Below are 16900 nucleotides of genomic sequence, written 5' to 3'. Positions count from 1 at the left end.
TTCCTTTTGCCTACTCAAAATGTCGTCGCCAATCAACACAATGTACAGTTGACTACATGGTTTTGCTTTTACGAATAATTAATAACTCATAAGTTTAACCTTACCTTTTCAATAAAAATATATATAATTTAAATTATTTAAACGCAGCCGAGTTAATATTCGAAGATCTTAAAAAAATAAGTCTGTAAAATTCAAAGATATTAATTTTTCATAACCAATCCGATGATATCTTAGAGTGCTCGTAAACATGTCGTCAATAAAGTCCAGAGTGACCTGATCCCGCCTCGGGCTCGACATTGTTCCCGGTTTATAAAATAGTAAACCACTCCAAAGGCTTGTTGTGATACCACTTCAAGACACACATTTATGAATAAATACGCCGATAATAAAGGATAATCTGCTTTTGAATATTTGGCGTATGTATGAAATATCCTTAAGTAGGTATTAAACATATCCTGCGTTTTGTGAATTCTTAACTACACATATGATTATAAACGTCATCTGTTGCTTTGCAATAGAATAATTTAAGATTTCCTGGTTCCAGCTTATCACAATAGATCCGTCTGTTCCGTCCCAGATAACTGTTAAATCATTTCCCTTCAATCACAATTGTCCGGTGTACGTCTAACGAGCTTAAATCAACCGATATGTGGGTAGTTGATGCGTATTCTTTCATTTGATTGTCTAATAATGGTTTATTTTGGGTAACTACTACGTTCAAAATTGGGAGACAATTAAGGGAATAAATATTTTATAATAAAAATTGATGACTATGATTGGTTAATATGGACATTGTTCGACTGTTTTCTAGACATTGTCCATTGCATTTATGTATGCCGTTTGCGGCGGACTGTTGGCCGAAAACGAGATGGAAACGAACAGAAATAGCTCCGGTGCAGTCGCACGACAATTGACTGCTGAAAGAGTAATGTTCTCGATGTCAATGTTTACCAACGATTATTGACTAAATGAAAATCTGTTATTGTTTTGTTAAATTTATTTATTTTACAGTTTTAATCGAGTATAAAAACGATATGCGAATGTAGCTTGTACACCTTTGTTTAACGAAAGGATCTAAACTCAATACACCGTCATAAATATAACATACTCGTAGCGCAATTTCGTGAAACAATAAATCTGAACTGCATCAATCGTTTTTGAAAACGCGACTGTCGCGTGCCATTCACAACTGGCGCTAATTGTCGGGCGCTCGATCGTTACGTCGCCGGTGTGTCGAGTGCCACGGGATTTCTCTTGAGCATCTGATTTGAGCCGATGCAACTTTCGCTCAGGCACGATCTCGTGTCGAACGAGCGGCACAAACTGCATTTCTTTTTATCTTCGGTAACATTGTTCGCGTTTCAAACGTTTATTTTTTCCGTTTTATCGATGGACGGACGCTTTTAGCGGTGCACCGCTCTGTAACAGTGATGTAGAAATTTTATTATGTGTTAGGTTTCTTGTTTAGTACTTCGAGTTCTTAAAGGAAATGGGAAATTTATTTAATGCTGATCCATCTTTAGTATCTTCTGAAATTAGAATGTACAACAAATTATTTTACATATCTTTAATAGACGCATATTGATTATTATAAACCAATTTCTAAAAATTATGAGTTCTAAAAAGTACCCTATTTTCAATATAAATTACGAATTTGTTTTACTTTTAATTTTTACATTCATAACTGTAGGTTGCCACAATGTATTTAATTACAATCATGTATTCACAAAATAGCAATTAATTATGAAAATGCAAGTATCTAGTGAAACATCCGAGTGTTGATTTTAATCAATTTGTCAAGCCAGACGGTTGCCCAATCGGCCCAGAATGCACCGGTCGTCTGCCTGAAATTGGGACACGGCACTCAATTCGCCAGTAGTGAACGAAACGACCGAATACCAAGTCGCAAATAGAGAAGCTTATAAATGATTCTATGACTTATCGCTCTTATCTAGACATTATTGTAAATAAAATTCAAAATTTAGTTTTCTAAAGCGTATAATTGATTGATACATGTTTGATTGATGATGTTTTAAATGTAAAGGGAAAAATAGTAAAGTAAAGTAGCAAGAATACTGTTGCTCCGTATGTATTACGAAGTAAGGAATTAAATCTTTCTTACAGTTGTAATGGCTACGCATGGCGAGGGTCACCTATTCTATTTGTACACAAAATGACGATAGTGTACATTAATTATTATCTAAAAATATATTACGTTCATTTGGGCGTAATTATATATATATAAGGGTCTATAATATATCTACAGATAATATATAAGCATTTAATGTATAACGTGTTCTAAAGCTACACCTCATTACTATTGTATTTTAAAGCAGATAAAAAAAGGAATACTGTTCATGGCTTAGATATAACAAATGCTGTCTGTAAAGAACGTCACGGCTCATACGCTCCACGCTAACTTTCCGACCCTGGTTCAATGAGCGATCTATTCGAGCGCTATATAAACACAGTCGATGTGTTACACCTGGACTCGTTCGACGGATGATAGCTCACGCGAGATTCTTATCTTGATTAAATGACGCCCATAACGTTCTTATTGAGTAAATCGACGATTTGAAACATACATACTTTCGATGATAGCTTTTACCTTGACGGAATATACTTATCCACACACAATTCATAAAAAATATATTGTACATATGGTTGTGTGTGTATATCTGTTATCGGTATAGTACAACGTATCATGTGCTAAAATTATACTCTATACTCCACAAACATGAAGAAATAACGATAGTGAGTTTAGAAGTACAAGATTAAAAGTACTTCGGCTCTTGTTTACAGTCTTGAATTCCTCTAGACAGATATCGGCGCTCACACTCGCTAAGAAATGCTCTCTCGCCGTTTGTTTAGTATTTTTTTTCGTCGTATTGCGTACTTCGGATCCTAGCGCTGCCGTTCTTTGTCTACTTGTCGTTATATATATATATATGTATGTATAAACAAGAAAAGTAAGTACATAGGCTTATTTTATATAAACATACATATTACATATATATATTCAAAAACTTATGTTACCATTAAATGTGTACGTACAATACTTTTATTGCAATTTAGTGATACGTATTTTTCCTAGCAATCTGCGAGGCGAAAGATAATTTATAACGTGTTTATGTATACAAACCGTCGGCGTCCCGGAAGCGGTGAGAGGGCGCCACTGCCCTACGGCCCCACTGGGCGAGGGGGAACGTCTAATGTAAGGGAATAAATTTTAATGATATTAATTTTCAAACAGCCCTATCGGACGCTTCGTTTGTCAAGCGAATTTTTACAATCCACCCCCCGAACTATAAATATGTTTTGGCGAATATTAGCTGCAGGGTCAGTCGCAGCCGTTAATTATTGAATGCGTCAGTGATGATATGTGATTTGATTCAAATACCTATCTACAAAAGCAGAATAAAGTTTAATATTAAATAAGGGACTTATCTTCTCCTAAGTATTTATAGCTCAATTTATTTTTTGTATTGTATAATATGAAAACTTAAGAAGAAAATAATATGGTTTTAACACATTTATTCATACGCAATAATTGAGGTTAGATGGTCTATAAATAAGCGTGATTTTGGACAATTACCATGTTGTGACAACCACTCTTTCCGATTTGTACGATCCCACCAAATTGTTCTAACCACTCCATACATGTTATTTACCTAATTATATCACATAATACTAAATATTATATGTTATATAGATGAATAAAACCAAAATGTAACAACCTGACTACTCAATATACAGAAGCTTCCAGTAACGTTCTAACCGGATGGTGCAAATAGTAAGTCATATTTTACCACCTCAGACGTACCACTGACACATAGATACGCATTTTATTTATTTTCAGTTTCGATACGATATCGGTGATCATCGATCCTAAGATATTCATTTCAATGGACAATTGGACAAGAGATTTACCGGCACATGTATTTTGTGTACGATAATTATTAACTAGCCATTGCGAGGGACGCAAACAATGGTTAGTCCGCGGCTATCCCGGAATAACTTTTCCATTGTCATGAGCTCTGACCACCGCGGGGCCTTTCATACATCATTGTACTGCCCGCTACACGCGTACGTGTTTCAAAGTTCTTAAGCGGCTGATGATAAAGCTCATAATGCAATACGCGTGTACTGTTTCGTTGTTTGAGTTTGTGTATAGAACATGAGGGTGTAGGATGCGGGTGCATCACACTTCCATATTGAGTTTAACATATTAAAGTAATATCCTTGTTTAGCCTCGTGTAAAACTAGATATCAAACTCAGGACGACATCTGATGTCAGATAAACCTAACAGTCTGTGTATGTCTTCTATAAATAATATTTAAATAACATGCAAAGTGTAGACACGGCATCGTCATCTACAGAACTTGTCATTTCTAAATCGACCTTTATATATGAATAAAAAACAATGTTTACTGAGACCGCTTAATCTTCTAATCAAAGATGTTGTCGGTAATTTATAAGGTTGTAAAGGTATCGCATGCACTGCGCCATGTGGTGCGATAGGAACCACGAACACGTTTTACGCGATTAGTCTGAGTTTTCGTTGCATAGAGGGAAATGGAAAGACTCCCTTATATGGAACGCTTGAAATGTTTAGAATTTAATTTGTAGCTGAAAGATTTCATCAGTGTCCTATGTGGATTTTAATAAATTAAAATCAGTATTTCAACAATTCTTATCGTTTTTAGGTTTCCATTATTTATTAATTTCTGAAAGATATCTGCGTGTTTCGTTTGTGTAATTAAACGTACGTATGTTTGTAATTGTTATTTTGACGCGTGTATCTATTAAAATAAATATTACACGACTGGCTCCATACCCAATTGACTTCATAATAAGTGCGGATAAAAATTGTATTGTAAAAATTAAGGCGCCATCTGGGAAGTTAGCATTTTAAATTGAGGTTTTAACTTAACTTTTTAATTTAATTCTAATTGTTAATTGCTGTTCCAGTTGTGCTAAGTTATGTACAATGATTATAGCCGATTATTGGAGATTAAACTTATTATGGACACTTATCTTATTGATCATATGTCGGTCGAAAGCCAAAAATATGTTTGCATCAAATATATTTTAGTAATTATTGATTAATAGATTAAGCTTATTTTAGTTTAAAAATTACAATTTAAAATATATTTTTATTGGTTATCTGTTCCCACTTCATGCGGGAACTACTCCATGGTTTTTAATAAAACTCGTCATTGTTGTCGCCTACACCCCTTACGTATTGAGATAAAAAAGTGTCCAACCCCTACGAAGTAATATTGTTTTATTATTATCACCATTGCAAAATACTAACATGCTATAATGATTTTTTAATTATATAATTTGGTCTATGGTTGGAAACTGCAAGTTAAGCAGATGGTATTTATTGTGTACAAAATTTTATTCACATATTAATTTCCTTAAACATTAACATAAAAACTCTCACGCATTCTAGGCGAGGTAAACGTGCCTAAGAAGTGTGTAATTGTTTATATCTCGCAGTTTACGAGCTGTAATGGTTGCCGACGCGTAAGAATTACTACTTTTCTGATTGTTTTTCTTTGCTTTTATTTTCGTCTCGGCTACTTTTTTTCTTCATATAAATGACGTTGTAACACAAAGTTGTCGTTTTATACCTACTTTCTTGACAAACTTGAACTTGGGGCTGTTAAATCTATTCATTGAAACTTGGATAACTCGTTATGTCTTAAAATTCTTTACTTGGCACAACTTGAGGCGTAAAAATTGTGAAAGAACTTTTACGCTTTGAATATTAAAGCTAAAAAACCTTTTACAATAAATGATTGACGGCGACAACGCAAATAAAATATTGAACACACTAGTCTCTAGTGTATTCAATATTAATATTAATAATTAAATTAAAAATTCATGTATGTAATAATTCAGTACTATATCTCTTGTGCTCTTCGACAGACTGGAATAGAGTCCTATTCTACCCCCCATCTCAACCTATGGGTATCGTATGCCGATTAATATAAAGTTTAGTCTGCCTTATATATTCAATATCATCAGTTCTTCGCGCCTAACAATCCGTATGAGAAGTCAACCTACCATCAAAAACATTTCCAAGAAAGACAAGTGAGAAGTCCGGCTGTAAAAGATTGTCAAATTTTTATTACAAAACACATTATGCTTACCCCCAAAAAAATGAGACGAGTCAAGAGAATTAATCAAAACTATAAACATTTGTAAGGATAACACATTTTCAAAAGCGTACATCTCTTATCGCTTGGCTTAAATTCAATGCCGTACTTGAACCAAATTAATGATAATAAAATGAAAATGTCGGTTCTTAAAAGACTTACCCGCAGTAAAATCGCCACGTCAGATTGACGTCATTATATAGTGCGTCAAAACACAATGTTGACGACCCCGATGACTTGCATGATCCGCCCCGCGATCTCCTATCGATCTCTGCCTCTAAACCCATCGTTTTTATACCTGCTAATAGTACGTTTCTTTGTTTCAGGTGAGCTTGCAACTGTTAAACACAGCGGTATTTATTATTTAACCAACTTCTTTACGGTAAGGTTCTTAGTCTTGTTTAAAATTCATCAAAATTTCAAGTGGTAATTAAAGTGACATAATATTTATAGACTGTTGAAGATATGATTTCTTAAAATCTTATTTTACGCTAAATTACAAAAAATGTGCGCGTTTGGAAATAAAAAAATACTCTAAAAATTAAAATATCACTCATTTTAAGTACAGTTTCTTGCGTTTGAAAATTATTTAACATACAGAAATATAAATCAAATTTAAATCTATTATATAATCTGCTTCACATGACTGTTTCGTTTAAGTCGGACATTGGATCGATTTATTTCGAAAGTGCACGTGGCGATCTGAACGGGTAGATATTTCAATCGGCCAAGGAACATCGACACCGGACCATTATCTTTAGCCGGAGATTGATGGCCTAATATCGCGATGGGCTCGCTCGCATATCGGCAAATGTACACTAATAAAATCTATCCCGTTTTTGTCTTTTCCCATCACTATGGTTTATTTATAGTACGTAATAAAGCGTGCCAAATAAGCCTAATAGTGGATGGGGCTTTGTACGTTCGGTTATGCAGCAATTTGTTGCTCTAATAACGACTCATATATGTTGCTTGCTAAGTTATATTAATAAGGCGCTTATCACTTTCATCGTCATAGATATTTCTATTTAGACTATAAAAAATTTAAATAGTTTTTAAGCAGATTTTTTTTTTGTATTATTCTAACAACCTTAGGTATATAGTTATGTATAGTCATAACTAAGTCTGCTTTATGATAGACTTATCGAATACTATGATTGATCTTTAGATTGAAAAGATATCGTAATGGCTTTTATTTTCTTATTACAGTTTAGTTTTCGAAGAATATAATTTTTAAAAATTTATTTACTGAATTTTTTGTGTGTAATTCGACTTTTGAATACATAAAAAAATGACAAAAGCATTACCTATTGGATAATTAATTTAATAACAAATGAAATATATTTTTAAAAATATCGCCATCTTTATATTATTAAAATACAAAATTCAATGAGTGTTCAATCAGCAAAAACGCGCACCACAACGCCACTATCCGTATAAAATTGACGGGGTGGCCAATAACGTAATGCGAAACACGCCGCCCGCGCGCCCGCCCAGCTGAGACGATATCACTCGCCCGATCTGTTTGATGGACCCGCCGACCCCGCTTGGTATAATATTCTTCGTGTACGGCGCGGCGGACGCTAATCGTGCCCCCTCATCAAATACGCTGTAAAAAGTACAAACAAACACACGTATATTTACAATCCGTTCGATTGACGGTTCAATATTAACATTAAGTGAAGCAGTCATTTTTACATAATATTCATAATAATTATTTAAATTGTTTTGCTTGTACAATTGCTTGTACAATGGATATCGATAAACAGTTTAACATAATCGAATAATCATCGTTAGACAGACAATAGTAAAAACTACAATCAGTAATTCCGATCAGAATGCACATATGATTCGTTATTACTGTATCATAGTCATTTGAATTTCAAAATATCTCGTAACGAAGTTAGCGATGAAGGCGGATGGGAACAATAAAACTGCGCGTGCGCCCACGGCGCCGCAACGCTCCAGTTGTCTGCGCCTGACCGCAGTTCGTTAGAAAAGATTTACTATGGCTACATGTATGCTATCTGAAGTATGATGACCTTGCCCGAGTTTCATTATGTCAGCTTCTTCCCATTGATAAGACGTTACGTGATTACTTCAATTTAAATATAGGTGTAGTTCAACTCTTCTAAGAGATCTGTAAATTATTATATGTTCCTTCAATATACAAGCTCTATAGGTCAATAGAAGGATGTTTGTCAAATCTATTTTAGCTAGAAATTATTGTCAAATTTCTTTTAAAATTAACTTATTTCAGTAAAGCTTAATAAAAAGTCGATCTCAAAAAAAATGATGAAGTGATGCACAAAAATATCCTCTTTAGTTGACTCACAGTATCGTTTGTCTCGAAACATTTATTTTCTACTGACCGCTTTCCGTTTTAATGGATGAATGTTGTCTAATTTTAAAACGGAAGAAAAAGTTTTGTTATGAATCGCGTGAAAAGTGTCTTTGGCTGTGTTAGCAAAGAAAATTTTCCTATTAATCTTTTCTGAGCTCCTTTTACTATTAATTAGTGTCTAACCGAAAGGAATCGCTGTAATTGTTTTTCCGTTAGGCGATAATGTCTAACGCATCTGCAACGTTGAAGGATTTTGCCTTCGTGATTACAAAGAATAAGGAATATGGAAAAGGAAGTTGGTATATTATTTTATATGTTTTATAAAATAAAGGTAATAAACAAGGAAAGATTTAAGCTAGTTTGTAAGTTTCCCGAATGCACTCTCGGAGCACAACCCTCGCAGTTCACAGTCGTTAGTTGAGTTTGCTAACAGTTAACGTGTCGCAACCGAGTTGCGGCCCCTTTGCACTTTTTCGGTGTCGAATACCACCAATATAAAGTTCTCAAACGTTTTCAATTGCATTTACGTTGCTCGAAGTTTGAATTTCTCCATTTATAGTTATACTACCGATTTGTAATCGTTTTCTTTGTGTCCACGATTTGACAGTTTATTTGAAACTTTAAATCATTTTGATATAAGAACGACTCGATATTAAAAAAGTGCTACTTTACTTATTTCAAAACTCTTTTAATTATTTTCTTCATTTCAACTTACCTAGACGATCTTGACGTACTCTGTTAAAATAATAATTTAATTTGCCTCAAGAACGTACCTTTGACATTAAGGTATCGGACTTCGTTCGTGGGTCATAAATGTAGACGACCTTGGGTGTATTCTCAGCGGCCGCATTCGCTATTTCGGCACATTGACATCGATCGACCAGAATTGGAGCAGCTTCTTTGGCACCAGATGCACCATTGCGACTGGTGATTGCGAGATCGATCACGGTGTTCGTTAGTAGAATCTGACTTGATGGTCGATAACGTGATTAACGCTTGTGTTAATAAACTTCGACCTCTCAGGAGTCGCTATTTAATAATATAATTGCTTTCTAGCCTATAATAAATATATAAAATATGTACATAATTTATATCAAAATCTGGTTAAAAGCTTGTAAAAAATTTGCTGTCAATTAAATTAGTAATCGTCGCTTAGATACCGCGGCTATTATTATCAAAGCTACGTCACGTCTGTATAATACAGACAAATACGTAAATCGTGACGTTATCTCATGACTAATATAACACGGCGATGTAAACATGTTCCTTTGTTCGCTCTCGTAATGCCATTACAAAAAAATGTGTCTGTTGATATGCAAAAAATGTATAAATGTTCGAATAGAAGATTTTGTATTTGTTTTGTAAAATAAATAATTTTAAACGGTTTTTTGACTCAAACATTGTATAAATTTGTGTAATATTTTACCAACTTGTAGATATAACGTAAGAATTAAGTATTAAAGCCGTCAAATTAAATAATTAAATTTATTTTTATAATATGTAACGTATAATTTAATCGTCGCTTAGCAATTTGTTTCTGGTTTTGACATAAACGTGTATCGCCATGGTAGCTAAAATCTAGAAGCGAACATTTGTAAGGCTACGCGATCTTTCGGTGTGACTTGTTTACGAGCCGGTCTGAGTTGTATCGACCTCTCGATAAGATTGTATCACATTCGCAAATTTCACTCGCCGCGATTGCGTCGCCCAAGGTGACCGACCAGTGCGTTGACATTCAGACGCCTTTAGGCCAACCGTCCACTGTATATGCAGCAGAATTTAATAAAATCACTTAACATTTCCTATAAACGGAATATAAAACTATAAATTCTTTGAAAACCATATTTAAAGTCCTACTTTTAATTCTCGTTTTGTTTTTATTTATAAAGGTGTTTGTCCATCGGCGACAACTAGGAGTGTGGCGCCAAGATAATAACTCATTGCACGACTTGGCGCTTCGTATCCGGTAGACAGACAGCATTATCAGATAAAGCGGTACGGCGGGACGGATTCACGAATTGCGTTTATTACTGGGTCGGTTGCCGACTTGCTGTACTACGATCTAGCTATTTTTAACATTAGAATTTTATGACATAATGTGACCGAGATAATGCGACAATTTATTTTATTATATTTAAGCAACAACTATGGAAGTAATTAATATAATTGTTTTTTTCTCATATGGGAAAAGTGTGATATTGGGCGTATGAAGGCATTGAGCTTCATTTGAATGTTGGCAGTTGCTAGATTGCATTTGAAAATAAATGATATACAGCAGTAAAGCAACGTATACGAGTTCACACGTGCGACGCAGCAAGTGGCAACAAGGCGATGTCCTCATTAATCCGCTCCGTTGCTACGAGTGTATATTTATTTTCCTCTTGTCACCAGGTTCTAGTCTTGAATCGTTTTATTGAATTTATTCATAACACACCGAAGGAAATCGTTAAGCACCCGCTATTATATAATAAATTCCCTCGGGACACTGCGTTGAACGATTTAATCATGTTTAATTTCAATAAAAATATAAATGCTTCGATTAAAGATAAGAGTGTCAGTGTATGTTCAAGTGAACTTTAAAATTCTTGCATAGGAATGTTCGATTATATATAATTTTTTTTGCTTATTATGTTGGCACGATTCTTAAAACAATATGCTCGACGGTTTGTTAGTTTTAGATTTCAATTTTCCTAGACTAACATGCATGATTCCGAATAATTTGCTCAGGGTCAATTCAAGGAACAATAGTTGGAGTTATGCTCGGCTAATCGACAAATTTGGTGATTGATGTCGTCATCTATAGCTTTGCAAGCAATGCTTATATTCAATTTTTTTCTATAAAACGTTTATTTGACCTTTTTATTAAGACAAAAGTCGAAATATTATTTTCGTTATCTCGTACATAATTCGTATTGGAATAAGTCGCAGTAGCCGTAACCGCATTTGGGTAAGTATAAAGTTTAAATCGAGGTTTAGTGAACAAAGAAGTTTTTTTTTTAATTTGTAGTTTTTTTATCTTTTTTCGCAATATGAATTTTTGATCCGTCTATAATTAACATGTACTTTAAAGTCTTTGTTTGAATAAGTTTAACTTTGAAAGTGACATCTGATACAATTTGCTTGCCATTGAGATTAATATCATCAAAGTAAAAAAACACCAGTTACACAATTCAATTTACTTTACTGATTAGAATTAAACTTGCTATACGTATAAATTTGTTTTAAAAAAAACTTATTTAAGTTTCAAGAGATTATTTTTGCAATAAGTAACAAATCATAAATAGTACCTGTAATTTATTTAAGTGTACCTAGGTATGGGTCGTATCACGTTAATCGGCGATCGTAGCTGCTTCGGGCAGGGGCCGTAATTGGGTGCATCGAAGAACTCTATTAAAACTGTGATCGGTATCTCGTTGCTGTCACGTGTTCCGATCGCCCGCCGGCTATCCGAATCGTGGCTCGATTTCGTGTTGGTCCCATTTCATTTCGATACACCGATAGCAATAGACATTCAAACATCATCGACTACTTAATAATTATACAGGTAACATATGTACGTGTATTCCATGAAATAAGTTGCTTGACGTGACTTTCTAAGGAAGCTCCGAACGAAACTCCCGACTAGATAAAATTAATAATAAATTTAACAGTAACAAAGTTTAAACACTATTTAGCAATATAGTTTGTCATATTCAGCTTACTAACTAATATCTTATTGAACTACTCAATTGCCACGCACAAAGAGAACTCAAGACTGTGTAGGTGAAGTAATTATAAATTTTAATTTGATATTGGTATTATTGGTAAGTGATTTAGATATTACCAACTAAATTAAAAAAGGAACCTAATTTTAAAATCTTTGAAGTATATAAAAGCATTTGTGTCTGTTTACCTAATGAGAACCGCGTTGTCTTCGTCAACGTCGCCCGAGGCCGACGGTCGAGAGCAAAGGTAATAATGGAAATTATTCGTTGCGTCAAAACTTGCGAATGAGTATCGATAAAGGCAATTTGTGATGTAAACTCGGTGATGATTTGCACACGCTCGATTAGGGCGTTTCGAACCGAAAAACTATCTAAGACTCGACCTGGACTAGCTCTACGGAGCATTTGTCTCTTGTACAGATTTGAGGTAATGAGCAGCACACGTGAATCTTAAGCGAATTTTCATGTGCTTAATTTGTGTTCATAATTCAACTCATGCTAAGTGGTGAAGGACAATGTCGTGAAAAAATCTACGTGTATCGAATGCTGTAGGTGTATCGCATTGGAACAGAATGCTGGAATAGGCTCCAAACTTTCTCGTTAAATGGAAATGATGCCTTGGCCAGCATTGGAATATTTACAGGCTCAACATGAACTTAAGTTTATATCTTAACGTGATTTTTATATATTTGAAACGAATTCAGAAATATCGTAACTCGAATTTTCTCGTAATTAAATGATGTAGAAATAATATTAACACAAGACTTATTACTTCGAAGACGGAGAACATTAATACTATATTAAAAGTTAAGAACATTGTGTGAGATATCTCATCTCTCCAGCAATGAAAATTGGATTCCCTTTAATCTGAAGCGTTTGAAATGAAATTCTCTTTAACTGCGTGCTCTATCGGTGACGGCGGATCGTTCGAATGCTTCAAACGCTGCCTCTATGCATTTCCCGTATTTATTGTGAACTGTGGAAGTTTTATACTTGACTACGCTACCGTTTTTGTTTTATGGATAAGGGTTTTTTAAAATTATAATTTAGGGTTTGAACTGCGAAAACAGCGATATGTGTAAAATAATTACACATTAAATGTAGTTTTTCTTATTGTGAATAGGTTTTTTATTTCCTTTTTATACTTGTATGTATATTTATGATTTTTAATATTCAACCAATGACAATTTACAATAAGAGAACTTATGATATAATCCGATAATTTTTAAAGATTAGTTTAAAAAAAACCCCGTTGAGTTCCTTCCGCCGGTTCTTCTCAGTTCCGAGGTGTTTATTTCCGCTGGTAGATTTTTTGACACTCAATAGCAAGTGTAACGCTTCTATATTGAATAAATATTTTGACTTTTGCTATTAAAATTAAAAAGAAAAAATTGCAGCACCTTGCAAAACTTAGCAATATCTTAAATCGACCACATACTATGTTCTTATTAATAAGTTGAATTACACGTAAATTACTTTGAAATAACAACTAAAACAGGATATCTTCGGTGCTCAACTATTTCCACCAAAGATTCCGAGCTCCAAATTCCCCGAATAGCTCTAGACGTTGCTGTCAAATAAGCAAGGGGTGTTCGTGTAATAGCTTTGATGTTCCCTTAAAACTGTACTAAACAATATATGCTATACGCTCAGTTTAGGTGTTTATTGTTACTTAATCGTTTTTATCCACCGAAAATGTTTATGAATTATTGCTTATATTAATGATAATAAATGTTTCGCCTGCCAAAGTTTATAATATTTATTCTATTTTTGAAACTACAACGAAAAATGACAGCCGTTTTTTTCACTTTGGCATATAAAAAAGTTGAGAGTTCTGAACATTAAATGACGTAATCGCGAAAGAAAACGATTTCTAAATTTGTTAGGCTAATTATAATGTCAAGGGCACGATGGTAAATATCGAAGAAAAAAAACGAGTAATCTAAATGCAATCGTATTTATTTAAAAACGTGTATAATCAAACAACTTCTTCGTTAATTTATTAACAAAGAAATTCTACTTTAGGCTTTAAATAAATACAAAAATCGTTAAACGCTCGCGCTTAACAGGTTGTATTGTATAACGTACCTAGAGTCATTTGAAAGCTGTTTTAAGAAACTCAATTTAGTACTTCAAGTACATAAAAAAAACGTTTCTGAATATGTACTCGACTTCCTACTTCGCGGGAAAGACCAGTTTAATCGTAAATAATATTGAGATCATTTTATGATTCAATGGCGATGTATGAATTGTATGATTCATAAAAAATAAATATTGCGATGTTAATATCGAGTGTAATTTTTGCAAGTTTATATTGTCTCCGTGAAATGCTGTACTTTGCCGATTCCGGAAAAATATTCCTGTCAACGACCGAACCCGATATAGTGCGGGTCCGTTAGCCGAGTGATCGACCTGGACTCCTGCCACCGGCCCGGCGCCGGATAATTATAAACACTCAAACAATAAGCACACTAATACTGAATGTATTACGGACTACTGTTGCGTATATGACTCATGATAAAACAGTGACACTACCGATCTAATTTTCACTACAACTATTGAAGGAGTAGTTGGTAATCGATTTCAGCACGATAGCTATTTGCTTGAATATCGGATCAAATTTAACCGAGCTGTATTTACTACTGATATGGTTATTGCGATTGAGAAATTATGTATTCTACTAGAAATTAAACATCTCACACGTAATTTCTCACAAGATTATTTGAAAGAACTACGTTGTGGGAGACGATGAGTAATTACTTGTGAATGTAAACATAATTACGATTTGAATAGCATTTCTCAAGGCTTGTATTTATTTATGCGCTGAATATGAAATTACGAGTAAAAAGATAATCTGGATGTGTACCAATGAAAGATAACTCGACGACAGATGTTTTGTTTTTAGTTAGAGGACTCATGAATTATATTTCTAGACTTCGGATTCCTAGCTCTTGACGCGCAAAGTATTTGGGTCCCGCGTCAGTTGACCAAAACAACGAGGCCGTGTCCATTCACAAACCGATCTGTTACACGTCTTTAGTCTTTACTTTATAGGTGTCGCGCCGATAATGTGCCAGTCGCGTCCATGCTGCCGATTATTGCGGTTGCTACATCATTTGTAAATCTTACATATTTGTTCACACTACGTTGGAGATTGTGGACGCGTGAATCGAGAAGTTTGTTTATACCGTAGAATAGTGTCGTGCAGAGTCCAGTGACCCACCAGCCGTGCGTGAAGCCGGGATGGTGCGCAAAGGGGAGTCCACGGGCGCCCTCCTCAGGACTCTGTCCGATACGCTCCGTTGGCGCTCCTTTCGAGCCCTCACAATGGTATGTTTTGCCATCCAAATACGTCCTAGATGTTTTATGTATCGCACTCCATATATGTTTACAAATAAAAAATACTTTAATAATTTACAGACGGTTGACATAAAACTAACCACTTAAAACAATTATTTAAATCGATAACCCACAATATTTGACCAAATTTTTTTTAGTTAAATAGTTTTTATAAGCAATCAAGTTTAATTAGTGAATAAGAAACTTATGTACTTATCATGGCGAATCTCGTAGAAAATATATACATTTGCGTCAAGAGCTTACTAATAACTACCATCGTATTTAATGTCAGTCGACTGAATACACCTAGCGTAGAAAATTTACCTATTGTAGAATTGGACGTAGTAATTGGTTCAATCTATTGTTTTTATTTTTACGTTATAAAATCACATAAAAACATCGTTTATACATAAATAATTACTTGGAAGAGCTATAACGAGTTTGTAAATGGTTGTCTGAAAATACTTCTCGTAAAATAATAGTGGATACATACAGCCTTATCGAAAGAAGTGTAGCCAGTAGTACATCACCGTCGACGTTGAAGAACCGGACACTCGACATTGGCCTTGTCCAAGATGCTCTGTGTATCGCATTCTCTCGTGTCCCGCTACCATGTTGCATGTTTATGCCATGAGCTCTCTTTGATAGAGACCCGGTCAGTCCGTGGTTTCCACTCTTAAGACTCGTCTGCTCCAACGTACATCGACCCATACTCGAATAGCCTATTAATTTTGCAAAATATATCAAACATCGGTTGTTCTTCGACTCTCATTTCTGATTATCCTTCAAAGATATTCCGAGCAGCTCAGCTATCTGAAAACAACAACACGTGTGAACAATACATTTTGTTTGTGTTTATCTGCCTCTCCATCGATCTGTCTGAAAACCATTAAATATAGTTTTTTTTTTTCAAAACAATTTTTATCAACTAGAATAATGCTTTAAAATAACTTTTTAAGCGTTGGTATTAAGATAAAATCTGTAGTCAGGGCGTTTACACCTCCACCGCTCCCTGCATATGTTAAAGGTCGCATTTAAAATATATCTATTATCAGATTCAACATGGTTATGTCCTGAGTAGTTACAGCTGGAAATTTTATACTCTTTAAAGGTATTTAATGAATGTACTAGACTATAATTATATTTTCTTGAACGCGTAATTATCATAAAATAATAGTAAACTATAAACACAATATTGATATCGATAAGGAATAAGAAATGTTTTATTGTTATTTGTTTAAGGACCATTTCGGTATGACACTGTTATCGTGTCGCCCATTGTACGTTCGTGCGTGAATGTTTTGACGGCTCGCACGATACACTCGAGTGATAGGCATGCACGTGT

General features: G+C 34.4%; 1 protein-coding gene across 8 annotated transcripts in view; it reads left to right on the top strand.

The window, feature by feature from the left end:
• LOC125068829 (serine/threonine-protein kinase minibrain) overlaps positions 1-16900 on the top strand; it is a 107685-nt gene that overhangs the window by 60523 nt on the left and 30262 nt on the right. Inside the window, exon 1 of one of the 8 annotated variants that reach the window (XM_047678155.1) lies at positions 15312-15546. The exons of the other annotated variants lie outside the window; for them this stretch is intronic. Coding sequence (XP_047534111.1) covers positions 15460-15546 — 87 coding nt within the window. The 5' untranslated portion in view covers positions 15312-15459. Of the gene's footprint in view, positions 1-15311; positions 15547-16900 lie in introns of those variants that run through there. 8 annotated transcript variants of the gene reach the window in all.

The sequence above is a fragment of the Vanessa atalanta genome, chromosome 14 (genome assembly GCF_905147765.1).
Source record: "Vanessa atalanta chromosome 14, ilVanAtal1.2, whole genome shotgun sequence".
Classification (NCBI taxonomy): Eukaryota; Metazoa; Arthropoda; class Insecta; order Lepidoptera; family Nymphalidae; genus Vanessa; species Vanessa atalanta.
The sequence above is the reverse complement of the archived record's forward strand: the minus strand, read 5'-3'. Positions and strand labels throughout refer to the sequence as shown.